Genomic DNA, 22004 nt, shown 5'->3' with positions numbered 1-22004 from the left:
TATATATATAAAGAAAAAGTTCGTCCGAAATCTCCTACTACTCTGTATGGGTTATTGACCTGCCGTTAGAAGTTTTTAGCTATACACGACATCAGGTGGGCCTTCGTAAAGGTCTAGCTTCATAATCAGCCAACCTGAGCTTTTTGAAACATAAGAAACAATAAGCAGACTTTCTAGAATTTGCTGACCCTAAGCAAACAGCAGACTATATACCATCTATCTAGCAAAAGGAACGCCCCTTTTTTGACAGTTGTTCAATACGCAAAACGAATGCGTTATCGCCCAACTAAGATTACACGCTTTGGCATCATGGGCATCTTTTTTTTTTGAAGCACAGCCGGGTTATGGGGCGCAGGCGTGTGTTCAAGGTCTTGCATTCTCGTATATAACATTTTCTATTAGCTGTTATCATATAATGCCTAAATGCTGGCATTTTAACGGATGGCATGATAATGTTCTCATAAAAGTTCAGTTTTTATAATTGGAAGTTATTTCGTTTAAACTGTTATCTCGGCCATTCTTGGCACAACGCGGCACAGTATAACAACAGAACACGGCCAATACATTACATATACAATGTGTATTCCGTGGTCGTCCGAGCGAAAAATTCTTACTTTGCATAGAAATCGGCAATCATCATATTCTACGCTATTACAGTGAGTCCACATAAATGGGGTTGGGTCAGTGGAAGACTCTGGTCTAACGTCGAAGATTGAGGCTAATTTTAGTCTTCCTTTGTAGTCGTCTGCGGACTACATATGGCAACTCCACTCGCAGCATACGGCCTATTCGAATCGAACAAATTCGCTTTTTCTACGAATTCCGAACAGATAAATCTGGTTTGCTCCTCGGTACCGCTTACCATAGGCGGCAATCACTAGCGGAGCCGATGTGACTATTTGTAGAAGATAACATCGAAATAGATTCACTTGAATCGAGTGTTTCCTTCGGTGTTATTCTCGTTGTTATTCCCAAGCGCGTTTTTGCGTTGACAGTACAAGTACCATTTACCGACTGTGGGTGTCTGTATTGTTGTCTCTTTTTAGTATTTAGGCAATCTGCATTGCACATGAAGATGGAAGGGCTGGTTACAGGTCAGCGCTCTTCGAAGCTCTCGCGTTCTACGTACGTTATAGTTACGACATCGAAGTCGTTCAGTCGTCATAACCGTGTGTGAATGTAGATATGTATGTTGTACTATGAACGCGCGGCTGAGGCCGACCTTGTTCTGAAAAATAAATTCGAAAAATTAGCGGATCTTCGGTAAAAATAAAGTATTAGGTGTTTGTTACAAACATCTCCTCTTTCGACGATTGCACTCGAAAAGGCCAGAATTGAACATTCTTATTATAATATTATGATTTAATGGCAAAAAAATTTCTAGGCTGTAATTTGTATACAAAAAATGCGGAAAGCCACGGAACGAAAATGTTTAAAGGTACACCATAGGCTCAGCAAAGACATCGGTGTGATTCGTTATACGTCCCTAACTTGAATTAACTTCTTGTAATACACACATTTAAATATGAACATAGTCTGGCTCCTGTCAAAGCAGGCGATGTTTACAAAAAAATATTGTCTTGTTGATAATGCACGAACGGTTGACATTGCGTCGCCCCCGCTTCGTACGTACATACGTCACACGTAAGTTCAGATTTTGCGCAGTGGCTTTTGTCGTTGGCTAGATAGTCGTCGTCGAATATGGGGTTAGACCGGAAATGTAATGATCGATATTACTAAGTAAAATCACGCTCGTACGTGCACTGCACAGTGTCTGCCCGTCAATTCGTCCGCTGACCTACTGGTTAAAATGTAGAACGTGCGAAAAAACGTTAACGGTTGAACATTAGTACGGTGCATTGGTACACGCCAGGTAGTCGACTTAGGTGGAGAGAAAAAGTTAGGTACGACGAAGTCATAGCAGCAGCTGTTGTCATCAAACGAGAGCAGCAACAGAAGTGTCCGTATTGGTAAGGGAACGAAGCATCGTTGCATGAGAACTGAAGGCTCGTAGTTTATGTAGCTCTGATTGAAAACTATCGAGTTTCGCAGCACACTACACCGCTCGTGTCCAGAATACCCGGCAGTCGCCCGAAGAGACCACTCTGACTTCTTTCTCTGATCAAGTTCCACTGAAAACAAATACGTTATGGAACTTTCTGTACCGATCATAATCTAATCAGTAAGTAAAACAAGCTGATACATAACTTGATTGACGTTGCGTCGGATGCAAGGCGGCGGCCAACACCTCAGTTGATACAGAATAGGAATATATATGAAGGTAATACAACGTCTACATTTAAGAATAAACTTTGTTTGTTTGTGGCCTGTTAATTAAAAAGGCTTCTTATGCTGATAGTCATGTGTCAAGCAATATTAGATACTTGCAACCCTTCGTATCTAGGCTGAAAGCACATATTCATTTGAAATAAAAACGAAAAGTCCATGTTAATCATGGTTTGTTTTCTAGTAGAGTTAAATTAGCCGGTTCGACAGATTTATAAAATGTCGCTATTACGCTTGATTACTGAATGATCGTTTGAATAGTCCGATTGTCGCACTCATACTTCATGAAAGTCCGTGAAGGCTATGACCCGAAATAAATAGATAAAGTAGCTGTTCCTATCCGCGCATGCAGTCGTCACAATATGAACCCGTCGCGTATTCATTTAAAAGTGAAATTGACGTTAAAAATAGAACACCTATTGTTCAGAATTTAATATAAACCTGTGTTTAATAAAGCACAGCAGCAAACTGCCCCCCGTGAAAATGAATGATATACACATTCAGTTTTTGCCACTGCTGCTGCTAACATCTGTGTGACACGGCCCCTGAAGTTATTCCGTAGTCCTTTAGCCACCTAATTAACTGGTTTCATCATAATTTGTAATAAGCGCGTCCTGCGGTACATGAACTATTGAAAACCGCCAGTAGACGGTCCTAGACAACTTTTTGTGTTTAATTATGTGTTAATGTTCCCATACTAATATACTTTTTGTGGTGGAGTGTGAAAAAACCACAAAGAATATTCATGTTTTGTTAACGACGCTGTTCCTATTTTATATTTTACGTAACACTAACCACTTGATAATTGGCGAGTATTTACAGCTCTTTCATTTGTAAGCGCACGTCATAGCTCAGCTTCTCACTATGGCGAAATCAACCGAAAAGCTAAACCACATTGGGATTATTATGTATAAAAATTTGTTAAAGTTAATGGCTTTTCTGACACTCAGCTAGAGTTTCTAACGGCTCGATTATAGCATCGATGGCACAAACCTCAATAATACCGGCCTTCATATGACCTCCTTTAGGGGTACACGATCATAAGAATCAATCCAGCTATTATCGTTCTTACTACCAGCTTTGGGACATTGGTACAAACGGGCGGAGCCACATCCGTTGGCCACAGGCGCTATATTTGATTATTATTATTTTCATTTTTTCCAATATTTCTACCTCATTAGGCGTCTGATTTGTTGTCAACCGACCTCTCACTCAGTCATGGACGTAGCAGGCCGAATCTTGGGAGCAAGCTTGTTACTTGCTAGGACCTCCGGGAGATAACGTCGATAGTGATGATGCATGTGGTGACAATGATTCCAATCGTAAATCCCCCCAAACAGCCCCGTAACCATTATTATAACTACAATTGGTTGGATAACTAGAAAAGCGCGAACAAAACCACTATCGATGGGTTCGAAAGACGGAACACAGTAAAACGAGCCACAGTTGTAGAAAACTGCAATAAAAAAAGTACGAAAAAATACCCTTTATCTGCATCGGTCGATCACACACGAATCTATGGGCTGGTTATTGGCTTTGAACAGATACGTTCCTGCTAGAGTTTTTGCTGTTTTTGTTGCTGTTGACCAACAGTTGTTCCTTAAAGCCCTGAAAGTTCCATATACATATTATAAGTGTATATGCCAAGATATGGTGTTTCGGTATATAGTCGCTATTTATGTTTATTTACGTAAAATTATTGTTTGTTGCCTCTGTCGATGCCATGAGACGTTCAGTATGCTTGCAGGCTACGAATGATATCTCGGGCGGATATTGAAGTCCGTGTCCATGGGTGAAATCGGCTTCTGTTGTCCTTTGAAGAGCGCTTGTTGCGAATTACTAGACGAGATCTGCCATATTTACGAAAAAGTATCGAAAATTAACCATCGAACAAGTGGCGGATTCTTATCATATAAGATAGATCTTTCATTATCGGTGAAATGCCTTCGCATCTGTTCCAATTGCAATTGAAAACTCTTGTTGTATATCTGTTAACTGGTTAGGTGCAGCAGGTCTTTGTAATGAACTGTACAACGGTAAATCGAGGCACCGATCTTGTTCCGCAGCTTTGTCCGATTTTGTTTTGTAATGAGCTGTTTTTTTTTGTTCCATATATTGCACGTATTTGTCAGATGAATTAAAAATTTCAATAGTGCATAATTTATAAAAATTAATATTTTCATAATTAGTCACTGATATGCCCGTATTTACGAACGAAGCCAGTTGAAATAATAGGTAACAATAGAATGTTCCACAAACGTTCAGGAAGCCACGCCTATGTCGGCATGTCTCTAGCGTAGGGTCCGGAAGGACTATACTTGATACGGGGAAAAGGTGCCAGAGACCGATGCAGTGGCAAATAAGGACTGTAACTATTTCATGGCTAATGGATACTAAGTCAACAGAGAAACAACTTAGCAATAAGAGAGTAAGTGAACGTCACGAAGTTATTCATAACTTGAATTAAGCATATGCTTGGAAGAAATAGAGAACCCTAATGAGGGTCGCCCTTATATATGGATCTAAATGCATTATGAATACTGAAAAACAATAGGTTTTAACCAACAATAGGTTTAACCTCTGGATGCACTTATATAATTGATAAATTGACAGAAGTTTCAAAATGAAACTTAAATTTCGTTGATTTTCAACGAATTGTATTCATGAAATGTATCGTTCTATCAGTGAAGACGCTGGCCGCGTGAGAAGAACAATGGTCGGAATGAATGGAAGCAAACTTTGAAAATTCGTCAAGCCTATAATCCTTTCAATTAGCTGCATCTTCGTATCGTACCATCGCTATAGAGAACATTTTCCTAACTCGGATTGGTTATGAAAAGTGGATTTTCGCGGGCACGATACATTACTACCAGTATTAACGTCTGCTTCGATACGGCTGGACATAATTGAAATTCGAAGTATTTAAAAAATAAATCAACTACACGATAAATTTCATATACAAATTGATATCCTTGTAAATGAGGGGGCATCCTCATAATCTCAACTAACCATATTTCAAAACCTATTGATTATATGAGGACAGTTAGAGTTGAGCTTTGGTGACAACCCTGTAAAATGTTAGATATGATCAGTAGGACACATTCGGATCAGGAAACGAAGTCAATGGCTACGCTCTTCAAACCCATTGTGCGTTTCTTCTCCGAAACGAACGCATCCACTTTCAACACTTTAACGGAATGGACCTCAAAAGACGCCAAACTGTTGTTTATCCTCATGGCTTCTCTGATGTTTGCTATTTGTCAAAAATAAACAATGTCTTCCTTCTGAAAACCTATGTTCGATGAAGTAGTTCATATATGTATATCAATAATTAACATGCTAGAGAAACTCTTGATACATTCACATTGATCTATGTTAAATTTCCCCAATACGATACGTTTTCTTCTAGCTTTTTTCAAACCACCCATAAGCTAACAATATATTTATATGTGTAACTATTTATAACAGTAAAGTAAATACCATTGTTGCGTGCCTCTAGCAATCGTTCCGGTAGGCGCAGGTGTTTCAATTTCATGTGAGCAGTATTACTACTATGATATTGGCTATTAATACAGCCATTTGCAAGCGAGTGGAACGGTGATTTTGTTTGCAGTAGGATTAAATCGATGTTTTAGAACAATGTAGTTTAGAAAAAATGAAATAAATGGGTATGGTCTTCTTTCCCCTTCGGCTTTAACTACGACGCTACTGTTCCTAATAACACATAGAAGTTGGTCTTCGATTATTGCATTATCCTAGAACTGTAAGCAACGTCAGCCCACTTTCATTTCTTCAGTTTATGCGTCTCTCCTGGGAAGAATGATGTTGTCGTGCATGCTGTGGCTTAGCAACAACCAGATATGTTGTTGCTTCATCACACCCTCAACTGACACCCACGTGTAACAACAATGAAGACGACATGTTCAGTTGGCTGAATTATTAATACTTATAACATGATGTGATATTTTACAGATATATTAACTAATCGTTTGGTGCAAATGGCATGGTTAACTTCAATTGCTTAAACGACTATAGAAGCCTAACCACCGGCAGCAGCAGCAGCAGCGATTACGGAAACAACAATACGGACTCGAGCTTTGGATTAGGATATCTTTTTCTTCCAACGGGAGAACGGATTAGGGAGCGAGCAATGACGATGCCCAGCTGCGCAGACATCCATCCATCGATTCCAGGATTACTAACAAGCATTTTCCCAATTACCGTTTGTGATCCATTGGCTGTGATTGCTACTGGTTTAACTGTTGAGACAGCCAGCCAACAGTCGCTACTACCGCTAACTATCCTGCCGGCTTTCCCATTGAACTATCTGCTGCGCAGTAGATAGGGTGGGGTGGAGTGGGGAAAATAGGGGGCAGCAGCGGTGCACTGGTGCGCGCGGATTCCGTTAGTCAGTGGCACATGGTCTAGTGGTGATAATAATGGTAGCGGCGGTGGAGTCTGTCTGAACGTGCCTGTGTGTATGAAGGGCCCATAGTTGATAACGTACTGTGTGTAGCGTGTTGTCTACTGTGCTGACGGCAGCAGGCGCTTGCATTTCTGCGAGGGCTTAAACCGCGACCCTTTCCGCTTTGCGGAGGCTCAGGCAATTTCCGTTACGAAAGAAGAGGCTCCCCTTTACCGGGACCACTGGCCGGGAATCGCCTAAGAGTGCTAACCCCGCGCTGAAAACCCCAGTCGAACACTTGCCTACGCCAGGGTCATTGACGGATCCCGACAAGCACGTAGTCTTAAGCTCTCTACTTAGATAAAGGTTTATTATAAGCAAGTGACGGCAAGCATCATTCACGTACCTTTTCAATCTGTAGTCACGAGACCATCAAAAATTTGCACGGTTTCCGCGTGGTTCATTTCGCAGGTGTGTTTCTAGTGCTCATTATTTCGGTAATACGTTGTTTTCGTAGGCTGCTGAAATTGTTTTTTGTCAGTTTGTCCACTATCGAAGGCTAGACAGATTACGTGTGTCAAACGTGTGTTCTCGACGGTATACAAACCAGGACAGAAGGACCACTTACCCTGAAAGAAGGTGTTAGAATCCTTCAGGTTATCATTCTACTCTACACAGTAGTGCATTTTGTTTCTGCACAGCCAATTTGCTGCTCGTTATGCAGCCTATAGTCCTGAGTTGTGTGGCTCTAGTTGCCCTCGTAGGCGTACAATGTGACCGTGTTTTTACTGGCGGCCTAACTCAGGTTGGTACGGCGCTGGCTGAACGATCTGCTGCCTCCCTACTCTCAAGGACGCTTTCGAGCTTTGCGCGAGCCACTAAACGCAGTCATGAGTCGAATAAAGACCAAGAGTATACAAAGGACGTTAGCGTTCCAGCACATCAGCTTCTGGATAACTCAACCCCACCAGTAATGACAGCTTCCGCATCGAACCAACAAGCCATTAAGGTGAGATAAGAAGCACCGTAATCATACATAATCCCCTAAATATTTGAAACGTGTGATTCAAAGATCTGCATACAGGGCATCATCATTTTGACGTCTGAAAAGCTTTTTCATTCTTGTTTTAAGCCTTGTCGTGATCTCATTGCCAGCAGAGGCAGGTTGTGTGATAAAAGCTTGAACGGATTTTGTGTTACTATCAAAGCTGGTGCCAGATAATACGAACACGACTTAACGAAACATACGTAGTATTTAATACTCGTAAAAGCCCTAGCTAGGGCACGATTGTCAAAAAAGTTAGCATTGATAGTTGTATTTATAACGATCCTATTTGTGACCTGATTGAGGCGCAATAGGTTTTCGAAATAGCAAGTCCATAAATAGAACTCTTCAATGTGAAGACATTACGGAGCATGCTATGTGAAGCTTTTTGCTATTTTCCATCCGCCACTGTAACTAATGATCATAAGTCGAATGAAACATTCTTTGATTTTTACGACCAGCAAACACAAAATTTGGTGATTCAATTGAATGAATCGCTGGCTATCAACCAACACAAGCTAATAGTTCCATATAATAGTTCTTATATAATAGTTCTATATAATAGCTCAAATGTGAATCATGTGGATTAGAAGCAAAAATGTACTTCATTGCCTAACAGTGATGGCCTGCAGTTAAATAATTAAAATACATTTTTTTCACAGTATGGCGGAAGGGGCTCTCTAGTAAGTCAGCCTTATGTATGAACAGTTTTTCGGGAGAACTAGGTGACCATTAATGGCAGGATTATAACATCACAGCATTATATCTAGCTACGGTAGGACATGTTACCTAGATGTATTGCATTACTCACTTAAGAAAAATGGCACAGGAGCCTTCAGAAAAGAAAATATGCTGTTGTGTGGGGACTAAATACGCGGTTGTTCAAACCATGTTTTTTATTACCCCAAGCTATAATGTCCTATATGAATGAAAATACGAGTTTTTTTTTACAACCACGTGCGTAATGTAAAATTTACATTATTAATAAAGTGATTAAATTGGTCAAGTGTGATTTCGGTATTGTTTTTATATATTTTAATCGATTTTTTATATGCATGTTGCATAGTGTGGATTTGTCTTACCATCAATACATCTGCTTGCCTTTTAAATCTTGAATAGCTATGACGCTTCGCTATATTCATCATATTAAATGAGTTGTTTCGTACTTGCTACATCTATGGTTGTTTTAGCGGGATAATCCTCCTCGTTATTTATAGACGTTGGACAATACTATTGATTGTAGTAGTATCTAGACAAGGTAGGTCAGATGAGTAAATCTAAGTTACCCTCTGAATCGTATATACGCGCACGCATATACATGAGTACGTAAAAATCTACTGAATATATTCATTGGTGCTTGCTTTTAGTTTTTTCTTTTCGAATTGACACGGCAACAAAGCCGTTGTTTGGCAAAGATTAGATATCAACTGAATCAGCTCCGACAGCCTCCCTATGAACCGTAGGCGGACGGGGCGGTTGAGCAGGGTAGTCTGAATTTTTTGTCTCCTGACCAGTGACAGAAATGATGCGCGTCTACTAAACATATGTATATAAGAATAAATACATAAAAGAAATACTATACTTATGCTGTGATGGAACCTTTGCGTGTCTGTTGGGTAATAGTACAGCTTCCCTTCGTTTTCTGTTTATAACAATAGGTACTACAGAGATAAAGCTTTCTGTTGTCAAGTCTGTGAGCTCTGTCCTTGAAGATATGTCCTGGGACGGTATTCTGTCAAGGTCATCTCAAGCAGAATTCGTATTCGTCGTGCAAGCTGCTTTGGACTAGCTAAATATTTAGCCGTTTGACAGAAGGCGTTTGTTAGCTGTGTTTGATTCCTCGGCTGCTGCTCCGGCAGCGGATTGAACCACCAGCTAAATGTTGAGTGTATAGGGCGACTCCTGCTGACGTAGGGAAAAGCGCGTCGTTCTGCTCTGAAGCTGAAAAGCTGCTCAAAAGCTCTCTGAAGTTGGAAAATTCGTCGATTTACCACAGATTAGTATACTTTTCGGCGCTCTTCGTTTTAAAAACGGATCTTCGAAATCACCTCTTTCTCGGCATGGCATTTAAAACTTGCCCTTCTAGAAAAGGGCCAACGAACCTGAAAAGGGCATAGAGCTATTTCCTCAATTTTTGTTTCCTCTATATCGACAATTCGCAATAGTTTCCCGGGGATAATTGTTGCCTAAACTGATAATGGAACTATTGCCACTGAAGCTTTTTTGCGCTTTCACGCTCAAAAAGCTTAGCGTTAACCTCAGACTACGTCATCTTCCGAAATACATTCCTATAAGCACGTATTGTTGACTAGATTGCTAATAGACAGAAAACTAATTATAAACGTGCATATTTGTTTAGCAAACGCACTTACTTAGTTCTTTGCTTTTCTATAGCCTCCTTGATGATATGAATACTAGACATCCGCCTATAATGCGTTTTTCTTTTCTAGGTTTTTCTTATTTGAGGTAACTTTCTCACTTGGTAAATGCTTATTGTTGAGATACGGTAAAGACTGATTTCTTTTTTTGTTTCTACAACATCGCTGTGAAGTATATCACTATCAATTTCTATTTGGCGCTATTTTGTATTCAGCCAGAAAGAGAAAAGCCGGCTGCCATTACGTGAACGGCGACATGGCGGATGCTACGATCACGAAAATACAACCGTCGATAGCGTTTTACGGAATTCGACCATCAAACTGTTGTTTGAGATGGCTCCGCAACTTATGCACGCCGTCGTCGTACCAAGCTTGTCTGCGAACTGTGACCACTATTAATAACGGTTGTACGTACGAAACAGCACCCCCGGCTTGGATTGGCGGCCTCCAAGAGCGCTTACTTTAGCCTGGCATCCAGCTCTGTTCTCTCGTCGCCATGGAGACGCTATTTGGATGAGGCGATTGTGGGTAAAGCTCTTTGGAAGAGTCCAGTGGCACGCTAATAGGTTCCTAGTTCAGGCGCTTTTACACTAATCGCATACTAGCTTTAACCGTGTCAGTCTATCGCAGGATGCCTACCAAGCAGGTAAACCGCTGTTCGTTTAGATATGAAAAGACCTTTTATGTACTATACTTCTCGCATCATTCACTGTCGAGCTCATAGAAGTACTGAGATGGTGTAGCCAATAGGCGGATCGGCCAGATCAAGGGACTGAGTGAACAAAGCTTTCATCTAAAATGCGAATTATTTCCTTTGCTTCGTCAGTGCAGCTTGTGTAGTACAGAACATGTATTTATTCGGCATGTTCGGTGCTCCGTGCCGCTGTTCTGTGTGTATAAGAGCTGTTATAACGTTGCTGCAAGTCCAGCCTATATTATTTAAGCAGTATTAGGCAGCGTAACCAGCACAGTGTCTTTGTTTAATGAATCTTGCTTTTTCTCAGACACGGTAAGATTGTATGGCACGTCCGGCACCGAGAACGATGATGGTGACGACTGTGCCCGCTAGCAATGGCTGCGAATGACAGGTGAAACTTGCTTGAGACAACAGTAAGCCAAGCAAAACGGGCAGCAGCGAAGGTGATGGGATCGTGAAAGTGGATAGGAAAAAACTAACTCTTCAAAGCAAGAAGCTTAACAAGGTAGTAAAGACAACAAGGTAATCAAGCAACGGACGAACAGGCAGGCGCTCGACCGACCGAATAGGGCTGTAGATCGCTCGCTTCGTACAAGATCGACCAAAAAGCTCCGCGTCCATTTGTAGGCCAGGCAAACAGGCAGGCAAGTATTAGTGGTGGCGGCCGACAAGGTCACACGACGTCCGATATCAGATCCGAACTGATGGTCTTAGACGAACCAAAACAAAAACGAAGATACGTTTCAACCTGGCCATGAGCAGAATTTCAGCGAGAGAATACAACGAACGGACGATCCGAAAATCATACTTGCTTACGTATCCGTCCGGACGGACGGACGCCTTGTACATGATGGTGGTAGTGAACGCGGAATGGCGTTACGCTCGCTTTTGTTGAGCACGAAAAAATAGTTACAGGGTAGGATTGGTGGCAACGGAAAAGAGTAAGGAGTCAACGGGCATTACCGCACAGAAAATAGAAGGCATCAAGTGAGCACGAGTGTCACGCGTTTTCTTTACTCTAGCGGCTCATGTTTATGGTGAAGTGTAGTTAAATTGTGCCATAGTAACTATTATTCTGGGTAACGACTACGAGTGATTGGAAACTGTTTGCCCCATCTTCGCTTATTTGTCAGTGATATACATTTAGTTGAAAGAAACTGTGCAAAGTGGTTAATCCCTCGTGATTGTAATAATAATAAGTGATAAATTAGAGATTTGTTAACTCCATTTAGTTCATCGAGCTCGAATAGATTTGATATAGTGAAATGCTAGCGTTGAACCAATCGTTTGATGAGGGCACAAACATGCCATAAAGGGGAGGCAGTGAAACCCCTTTAGTTGGCCTCTTGCTTCTTTTTCTGTCCTTACTTCTTTGATACGGTATCTGTTGTTTCTGGGCTAATCTCCAGAACGCTCTCGAGGGGGAACATTCTATCGGAGCTCTAGTACACTGGCGGGTCCGGCTCGAAACGTACTACATGCCCCTTGCATGTTCAAGGACAAGCCTCCAGTCCTGCTGATCCCGGTGGCTGCGCACTGAGACCTAGCCAACACTCAACTCCCCATCATCTAGATTCGATTGCCTGCTGTAACGCGCCTTGCCTAGTGGGCAACTAGAGGTGAAGCAGTGCAATGTTAACTTTCGATAGTGCGTCCATACTGTTCAAAAGTATATTCAGCCAAACTAGATAAATAGCCGCCATTTACAAAAGCTACATCACACTAGAACAGAGACACCGATCAGTCGCTTTACCTCAGACTGAAAGAATCTATGCCATAGAAGGTCGACACGTGAAAATAAAGCAGCTATCGTAAAGCTGCTAGTTGTAACGTCCGACACACACGTTCGGATCATATTAGTGTACGTGTCTCATCGCGAAAAAACCGCGTCTGCAGCCACGTCCGTGAGTGGCACCGTCAGCCTTGCATCCATCTCATAAATATAAAGAAAGAAACTATCGAAAAGTAGGGCTTAGTTGTTAGCAAGCGCTCATTACCTCGTTAGCTATAAGAGTCTAGGAAAGGTGTGCGCTTCTGTGCAAAAAAGTAGCAAATATGAAGGATAATAAAACCATACACCGTAAGTCGGAGTATCGGCGAGCCTACCGCTGTATCAGTAATCAAAAGAGACATGACATTTGGCAGGAAAATGCCGAATATCGACAGGAGCGGCGTCGAAGAGATTTCGGCCATGAGAGCTGGAGTTGGGATACAAATTCATCCGATGATGAATGCACATGCGGCTGTGGGATGAGCGACGCCCTCATGTCGTACCGAGATTTCAGCAAGAGTATGGGGGATCTTCGGCCGGAAGAGTTGGGCGATCGAGAACATAACTGTGACGATCGATCATCAGCGGGAAGCAGCCCGAAGGATCCGTCGAGTCCGAGACACTCTGGTCACCTTAACCACAGTAATCGAACAGGGACGCTTGTACAACGTTTCGCCGATAAGTCTGTGTCTACCGATGGTCTTGCAAGCTTTATCGAGAAGGCCACTCAAACTGAGCAATCATCAACAAGGGCTTGCGTCAGCCAAGTAGCAAATAACCAAGCAAATGCCGGTGTACGCGAAAAGAAACTGATACCGAAGGTTAGATTTACAGCTCCCGCGGATCAGCTTCGACGGAACTCGACGGAGGCTGTTAAATCCAGACCAAATTCGGCTATCTATCAATCTGAGTACCGGTCCAGCTTCGTGCCCATACGCTTTTGATGAATACACCAAGAAAACAAAGAAAAGGATGCATAGATAGCAACGTCACAGCATCATGATGCAGTGATGTTACTACGGAAAGGGGGGGGGGTGTTGACAGCATCCTCGAGTCCTAATCGTTGGTTTTCGGTCCTGGTATCCAACATACGGAATTTCCGATGCAATCTTTTTACTCGAACACATGATCGCTGTATCGGTAATGATAATGGCGGCTTATTAGATATTTATTCCAAAATAGAGAATGTTTTTAGCTGTATCCTTAATCATAGGCTGGGCACTGCCACGCAAGGTCCTTTTTAATTTATTCCCAACCCGTTTGCCCTTCGCGCCCGAAAGTCACGGTTGGTAGAAAACCCAGCTTTGCTTGATCTAACCCACGTAATGATGACCATTAAAAAAGCTCATGAAGAATTTTTCAAAACAACACAGTTCACTGCCATATATACATTTATCCCAAAAATATATGCATATATCTATATACAAGTGAAAGTCTCTGTATTTTCCGAATAGAATTTACAGTGATGTTAACAACGTACAATATGACTATATGTACTGCTAATCCACGAACCAATTTTATGTTATCATTCATGTGACAGTGAGCACCAGCGGAACAATATAATTAAATCAATCTCATACTCATGGGCTGCCTCCTTTAACATGTAGAGAGTCAAATAAAGCTTCTTGCAATAATCACGAGTTCCGAGTGTTTTCCCTATGTAATTTTTCTAGTTTTTCTATAGAAACTACCTTAAATTATGACTCAGTTAGTGAAGATTTTAAATGCCACACGAAAATGTTTTATTTTACTCATACAGGTACAAGTATTTACATATTGCCCAAGACCAGGTGATTGTGACTGAAATGTGTGTATATATATACATTTATGAAAATAACGATAATTGTCATCACCATTGCATTCGTGTGCGAGGGTTGATTGGTATGAATCGTTCATTGGTCAGAGGCTATATACAATGATCAGAATGACAGGCATGATCGGACTACAGATCCAAATTTAACGATTTAACAATAATATAATAAGGTCTGTAATATACATATACACACATGTGTCGTGTGTATATTATATGAGTATAAATAATTGTTATCATTCTATCAGCTGCGTACGACAATCTTCAACGCTTCACTCCGATTGATTTGTCGTCATAATGCAGCCTTTGACCGTGAGTCAATAAACTGAAGTTATATAGTCGATAAATAACTGTCTGGCTCTCCGTGGTTCCCTTAAGCGAGATGGATTCTATGTACTCAGGAGTCAATTCTAGGATTTGTTTGTTTATTTATTTACCGGTACTTATTCATTTATACTAAATAATTATACTATTACTCTTTTGTTTAAGCAACAATTCTTGCTTTACTTAACGTGCTTATTATTCTAATGTAATACTTCTTAAATGGAACAACCAATCGAGGTAGTCGATAACAAGCGACCATGAATTATAAACCCCTGTAGTAGGTAACGTGTTCACCTACTAAGCTTAGGGACACGTGCTGGTATAGTTTTGGGTCCGGCCATAGATATAGCTTATGTCGTACTGGGAGCCGGCCGAAGTAATGGCTAACGACATAAGTATCGGACACAACCCCAGAGAAATAATTTTTTGAACAGCTATCATATATTGTGTCCCTTTTCCCAATAGCATTTCAATCCTCCTATCGCGAAAACCAACAACCCAACAAAATGTTCATCCTTTCCTATCTGTATTGTAAAGCGAAGCGAAGGTACATTTAGTAGTGCAGGTTATCATTTATACCCGTCACCCGTGCGAATAATGATAGTCGTTAGGACCTATCCGTTGCCCGTAAAAGTTTTCTTCGTAATATCGCATGCGGTAACATGTATCGCCATCTGTTTGGCGGCGAGTCTCATGAGTAAAAATTGCCTAGACCTATTTCACTGCCAGCCAGACCTAAAATTTAGGCCTCGTATTAGAATAACATTAGATGATATTACTACTAGCCTTGTTAATACTCGTTAATAATAAATACTTAAGAAGTCTAGAGTATTTGTATAGTTGGCTATATTCTCCCAACCAAGCGTGTCGAATGAGCAAAAGCAGATATCTCACGCAGCTCGAAACATTAATATAGCATTTCATATAAAACACCACAGTAACTACGCATTATACTAGACGATGGGTGCGTGACAAATGGTGCGTGGGCTGTGGTTTCTGACTGACATCAGTTCCTGAGCCCCTGCACTCTATTCTACTACTGTAGTTCTGGCGGAAGTAAAACAAGTCCGAGAATAGTCAATAATACTTTAGTATTGACCGAAAACATATAATATAGTTAATTTGTCTACCATATGATCTTTGATTTATCCGATTATAACACACTGTTGGGATAAGTCTGTTTTCCAACGCAGCTTCTGCCTGCATCCGGAAGGCTGATTTGGCCACTCATTGGTGTTCCCCGCCCGAGCTCACAATTTTCTCATCTTGCTTTGTTATCTTCTCGGACGCTTCCTTCTATTCCTGTAGTCAATGTGAGTGCCTGTGTGCGTGTGCATGTTCGGGTTCTGTGATAACCAGCCTTTGAAACAACGGATACTTCGAATCTCGTACGGACACTTCGACAGCAAGTGGATACCGTTTCGCTGACGATCGGCCCATCAGCTGCTAACTCCTGAAAAGCTGAATGTGCATCAGCACACCATTTTATGACTTCGTTGGCTGATTTCGGCCTTAGTTATTGAGTGCTTCAGTGCCAATGCTGTTCATGTCTGTCATTAAGTCACTGCTCCACAACGCAGGCCGCGTCTGCAGCGACCAGACAGGAACCGAAGGTGTGACATCTTGTTCCGCTACATTCGAATGGTCTTCTGTTCAGCGGGAACGGTGCCTAACGTCTCATGTTCTACAAATAGCGCTAAGGAAGAGGTTGTGCTTTCTAGCGGCATTTATGTCTGTAGATGTGAGTGCAGTGCCTGAGGCAAAAGCTTTGAAGGCAGTTGAGTACTAATCAGTGGGTTGTCCAGTCATTCTGAGTGGTCTGTACCAGAAAGCTCCAGAGGGTCGAAGGAAAATGCCCCGTTTTTGTGAAATTCGGACAGCGCGTTCAACTTCGAAGCTGGCGTTTTGAAAGCGTTAGTGCGTGAGTGATTCTCACGCGAGCGCGTTAGGAGGAGTCAATTCTCTCTAGCAAACCTGGATATGTGTGTAGGGTTGCCCTTCTCACATGGTTCCCATTCGGTCCACTAGCGGTAAAACCGCACGATCGCAAAAGCAAATACCCTACACGATTGCATACATACTATTCGATGGTAACGCTATGCGTATAAATATAGCAAGCAACTTTATGAGTAACAAATTTTCGCATCAAGATTGTAGTTTTCCACCGCTGGCAGTTGTCAAAAGATTCATTTATCCACCCCGATTGCCTAACATCTATATCCTCTGGTTTTTCTCCCGATACGCACACATTTTTCCTTTAAGCTTTCATAATTTGATAACGTAAATAGACACATAATGCGTTAAGCAAATTATCTTTTCGCCGGCTACCAAGCAAAAAATTATTATTATCTTTGATTTATATATATTCAGCTAAAGTTGAAAAGATAAGACGCTTTTCCATTTTCATCGATACTAATTGCAGGACATAAAACGTACCATATCAATTTATTACGTTAGTGACAAGGTTAGTTATTCTTACTGAGAAAAAATTAGGTCAGCTCTAAATTGGCTTTTCAATACCATGCCTTCTTTTGACATTATGTTAAGCAATCAAAAAGACCTGATGCCTTTTTTGTAGCAGTCGTTGGCCATACAGCTTAGGCGCAGGATGGGTCCATAGTTACCCTAAAAAACCTTGAAATCAGTTTTTGTAATACCTATTTTCGTATCTTGTAGATAAATTTGTATGCAGTTATGACTCTATGAGTAATTTGGTTATGCCAGGACTTAAACTGTCTAATGACAAAAAAAATTATCCTTTTTTAGTAAATGCACTTGCGTATGAACATATGTTATTATATAGGTTATCCCTTTATTGAAATGAGAGATCTATATCTACCCTTAAAATAGTAATTTTAGAATCAGTGAGATGATAAGTGAGAAAAGAAACGAATGCTACATTCAACTTTCATTTTTAAATTTCTTTCCGCAGAATGGAATTTAGGTTTAAAAAAAAAAGACATATCATTATGTGGAACTGATAGATCTATCGTAAGGCCAAGGCATGGTTTTACCAAGCTCTACTAAGCCTATCGCCATCGTTTATCTCTTTTAGAGAATGTGTAATATCGAGACAATCATCTAACCGTAATATCTATTGAGGTTAACGCACTTATTCTAACTGGGATCTAGCCACCGTCAAAACGTATCATGTTATACATGGGCATCTTTTGTGATATCAGTCAGATATACTCTTAGCAGATAGCTTCTGATCTTGAATCGAAATCAAATATTTGCGCCGATCTTTTAATTGTACCGCGCAATTTCAAACTTACCTCCGGTCCACCACGCTCCTGGTGGCAGCGCTCTACGCAATCTTAATGAAATATTCAGTGCAAATATTGTCATGAGAAGCTTTCCGGCGAGGCAAACAGGCGCTCGACGGCGCTTGTCGGTGTCGATACGCGCAATTGAAGTTATCCTAGAAAGTGGCATGAGCAACGAAAACACAAAAAAAAAAAATAGCGAACGAACACAGAGAAGCGATTGCCTGTGCCGAACGGATGTTGCGTACGACCATCAGCAACCGAAGCTGTTCGTTAAAGGTCCTTCATGAATGATGGCGTTGCACCTAACCGCGAGTGTGCTGTTGTCAAACAAGGCAGTATCACCAGTCGTACGATTTCTGCCATGATCATACTTGACAAAGCTACGGTTATCATTTCTAGCTCTTCGCTGTTCTCAGGCTATAGACAGACTTAGCACGATCTGCTTAAACTGACTAGCTGATATTAATTTATCGCGATGTTGCCGATTCACTCGTGCAGGTTCACGTCAGCGGGATTGTCACGATCAGTAGGGCCCATAGTTTTCTGAATCTTTTGTGGGGGGTGGCGGGGTACGGACAAGTTTCACTATCGTTGCTAACTGCTGCAATATAGCACATACTTTTGACTACTACGACTGATCTCGTGACAATTCTGCAGCAGTAGCAAACGCAGCTTCTTTCGTCTTTTGCCTATATGACGACACTTGTAAGCCTGTGTAACTGTGATAGGACGTACTTGTTTCATGTCAAGGGGGACATAGAAGTGAAGGGCAGAAGAATGGTTAGATTACGACAGAAAAAAAACTCCGTTACGTTTCCACGCTGCTTTGTAACGATGGCTAGATCAGACGTCAGGGTGATTATTACTTCTAATATAAGCTTAACCCAAGTTCGTTAGCCGGTCACCAATCTGTTGTGGCCATGCAGGGAAAAAGCGGAAGGCCAAATGTCGAGCAAAATATAAAACAAGCAAGAACAGCGATCGTCAGAATAACACTCACGGACGATAAAACAAACACTTTTGCAGCCGATAACTTCTATCATGGCGCAGGGTCCTATACAGAAATACAGAAACACAGAAGTTCTACAGAAGAGACCATCTAGATTCTTTTCTTCTCATTTGGACGGTCGTAGGTACATGTAAATAGCGACGTTTCTATTGCTATGTAATATAACGGTAAACAATCGCCAATGATACAGGCTAGCCCTAAAAGGCCGTGCATACGTGAAGGGTCGATGCCATTATTAATGGTCTCTAAAACCATCGTTTAAATAAGAACGATTCATTCTCATGTTTAATGGATGAATTTTTCAAATTAGTCGAACCTAAAAGTAGACTAATGTTTAATTCTCGAGCTTTTACGTTCTGTATTACATCAAAGTATTTTTCTTACTGAAAACATGGTTCAATTATTTTCATCCCTGCACTTCTTAAATATATCATGTTCTTTGTTACATACGGTCAAGTAATTCGTATCCATCGCCACTGCTCTACTTAAGCCATTTTTCACCGTGCCGTCGATTTGCCAGATCACGGAAGTGTGAGAGTCAGACGCATTGAGGTTTTGCTTTTCATAACAAACAGAAAATTTCAGTTTCGGCAGTAGTTTTCCATTTGCTTTCGGCAAAGTGTAGCAACAATGCTCTGAAAATGACGAGAACACTAGGAAGCCCTGACTGAAGAAAATTCCCTTGGGGCTACCGCTGCTTCGACGATTAGCAGTCCACTAAAAACCAATCACAACTCACTTATTTCAGTTTAACTCACCATTTTGCCCCTGAGGGCTAAAGACTTCTTCCATTCAATCTGTTGAAGAAATAAGGAAAGTTGGACATTTTTTATCTGTTGGACTAAAATAGCAGAAACAGTTAGCTGATTTTCACTTACGGTTGAATTTATGTTGATTATCCCTCCACGAACGATGACCTGAACTTAATTTCATCCAAGTTAATTACGATTCATTGAAAATAAAAACTAGGACGGATAGAGATATCGTGTCTTCCATAATGAACACCGTTTTGAGTACCTACATACATCTATACGGCTTCGATGAATGGATGTATTTATTTTACTTCGGTCTCGCTAATATGTGATTTAATAAAAACGATACACCTGCGAGCTAGACGCTGCTGGCTCGTGAGTAACAGGCCATATCATATGTGTACGCTGGAAAGCCAAATCTGCTAGTTTGCGTAGAACAGATACTCGCTCTTGCAGTCGCGTCGATCAAGTGCTGCATTTCAATTAACGCCATCAAAGATCCAGCCGATCTAATCTACGAAGCTGAAGTTATATCATAGGAGTAATACAAATCCAATGTGTGGTCGCACAGGTGTACAGAAACGTAAAAACATCGAAATAACATAAACTACATGGAAAATCTGTGTGTCATTGAACATACTTGTCTAAAATGATAACAGAAGCAAAAATGACTAGATCATAAATATTAATTGCATTTCTGTAACTTTCGCCAGAAGTAGCAGTTTATTAGGTGCAGTCCTTCGATAATTACATACTTCCAAACAATGCTATTTCGATTAACTTTCGTTCAACAGCGACTGCGTAAAACACGTGTAGCAGTACGTGGTAGTCATCAATAGCATCCGTAGCAAGATAATATCAACAAGCAAAAAATGTATCAAAATGATCAACTGTTTAGCTATTATCGGTGATGTTTACGTGTGGCATGACAAGCGGATACTGTCCTACTATGCGACACAGTATTGAAAAGTCATTCCATTCAATAAACAAGAAGCCTCGAAGCGCGTAAGTTGTCCCAGTAGAATTTCAAAATAAGTTGAACTACGGTACGGAATGGTATATCGTTAAGTCATTAGATATCATCAGCAAGAGCCCACTACACCAACAATTTACTATAGGGAAATTCTTATCTACACATATATATATATATATAAGACCGAAGCTTATTGTAGTACATTTTCCGTATCATGAATTGTTTTTCTTCAACAACGAAATGGCTAGAGAAATTAGAAACACGTATGTCTTTGCGTGGCCAGTGTGTTAGTCAGTCCCCCCAGAAACAACAGCCGAGATGAATGATTGTCGTGCTGCCAAGTGTATGTAGTAGTATCGTATGGAAGCGAAGTTTTGAAAGCACGAGTTTGAATTGTACAGGAAGAAAAATGAAGATGTCCTTAATGGCGTAAGTGTAGAAATATCGAAAATCGTCGTCTTTTTTACCCACATAAATTGGTCGATCCGCTTATTTCACTCCGTTGTGATTTCGCCGTTCACCAGATAAAAAGGATAGCGTATGCTAAGCGATACCAATGTTATTTATAATGAAGACAACATACCGTTTCTTGATCCGCCCGCTGTCGATTGAATTCACATCAGTGAACATTTGAATTTCGATCGGCAACATAAAAAATCGGGAGATCTTTGATAGTATGGTATCCTCATTCCACCGTCTGCTGATTTTCAGCAAGCAGCTTGTATTCCTTATTATTCTCGGTGAGCTACTAACTGGTTTACCAGTGGCTCATCCATTTTCCACGAAGATCTCAGCTCTCTCGAGGACTGGTCTTGCCGAACTGACCGAAGTGCAGGCATCTACTTACTTAACATTGTTAGGGTGGAGCTGGAGAATGCGCCCATGCTCGTATGAACTCATGACCGCCTCCTGTCGTCAAACGATCGATCCGCCGGTGGCAAAAAGGAGGAAATACCATTTTTATTGTGCCATTGCGTTCGAAGGAGAGGTTTCAGTTCTTGGTATCATGATTGTCGTTATCATCTCCAGCCTACGTAAAAGTTGCTTACATTCTATTGCTGTTCGGACTGGGAAGCAAGGAGGCACGCGCTGGGTCTCGTAAGAAGTGCGCGTATACTACACATTCAGACGAGTCAACAACGACTTAGAAACCCCCCGTTAGAAGTGCGAACCCCAAATAGAATAAGCGCTAACGGTGACTCCCCGTGCCCTCTTATTGCTGATGGTGTTGGTAATGCCGCGGTTGCTTGCCGTTGGCTTCTCTTTTAGTGAGCGCGAAGTATCT

The 22004-nt window shown here is 41.2% G+C and overlaps 1 protein-coding gene and 1 long non-coding RNA gene across 8 annotated transcripts in view; one reads left to right on the top strand and one right to left on the bottom strand.

Annotated features, from left to right (window-relative positions):
- dsx-c73A (doublesex cognate 73A) overlaps nt 1-22004 on the top strand; it is an 86028-nt gene that overhangs the window by 49600 nt on the left and 14424 nt on the right. Inside the window, exons 1-2 of one of the 7 annotated variants that reach the window (XM_086975090.1) lie at nt 7578-7700; nt 11119-14222. The exons of 3 other annotated variants lie outside the window; for them this stretch is intronic. In XM_086975090.1, coding sequence (XP_086831216.1) covers nt 12867-13526 — 660 coding nt within the window. In that variant the 5' untranslated portion in view covers nt 7578-7700; nt 11119-12866 and the 3' untranslated portion in view covers nt 13527-14222. Of the gene's footprint in view, nt 1-5966; nt 7701-10403; nt 10761-11118; nt 14223-22004 lie in introns of those variants that run through there. 3 more of the 7 variants (XM_022815325.2, XM_086975086.1, XM_022815323.2) reach the window with 3 other exon arrangements.
- On the bottom strand, nt 14295-20106 carry LOC147754684 (uncharacterized). Its single transcript, XR_015317280.1, has 2 exons — nt 19873-20106; nt 14295-19711 (listed from the first exon to the last, which is right to left on the bottom strand). It is a non-coding gene; the product is annotated as an uncharacterized LOC147754684 (long non-coding RNA).

Source organism: Varroa destructor, unplaced genomic scaffold (assembly GCF_002443255.2).
Source record: "Varroa destructor unplaced genomic scaffold, Vdes_3.0 BEIS01000007.1, whole genome shotgun sequence".
Classification (NCBI taxonomy): domain Eukaryota; kingdom Metazoa; phylum Arthropoda; class Arachnida; order Mesostigmata; family Varroidae; genus Varroa; species Varroa destructor.
Note: the sequence above shows the minus strand (reverse complement) of the source record. Positions and strands in the feature narration are given on the sequence as shown.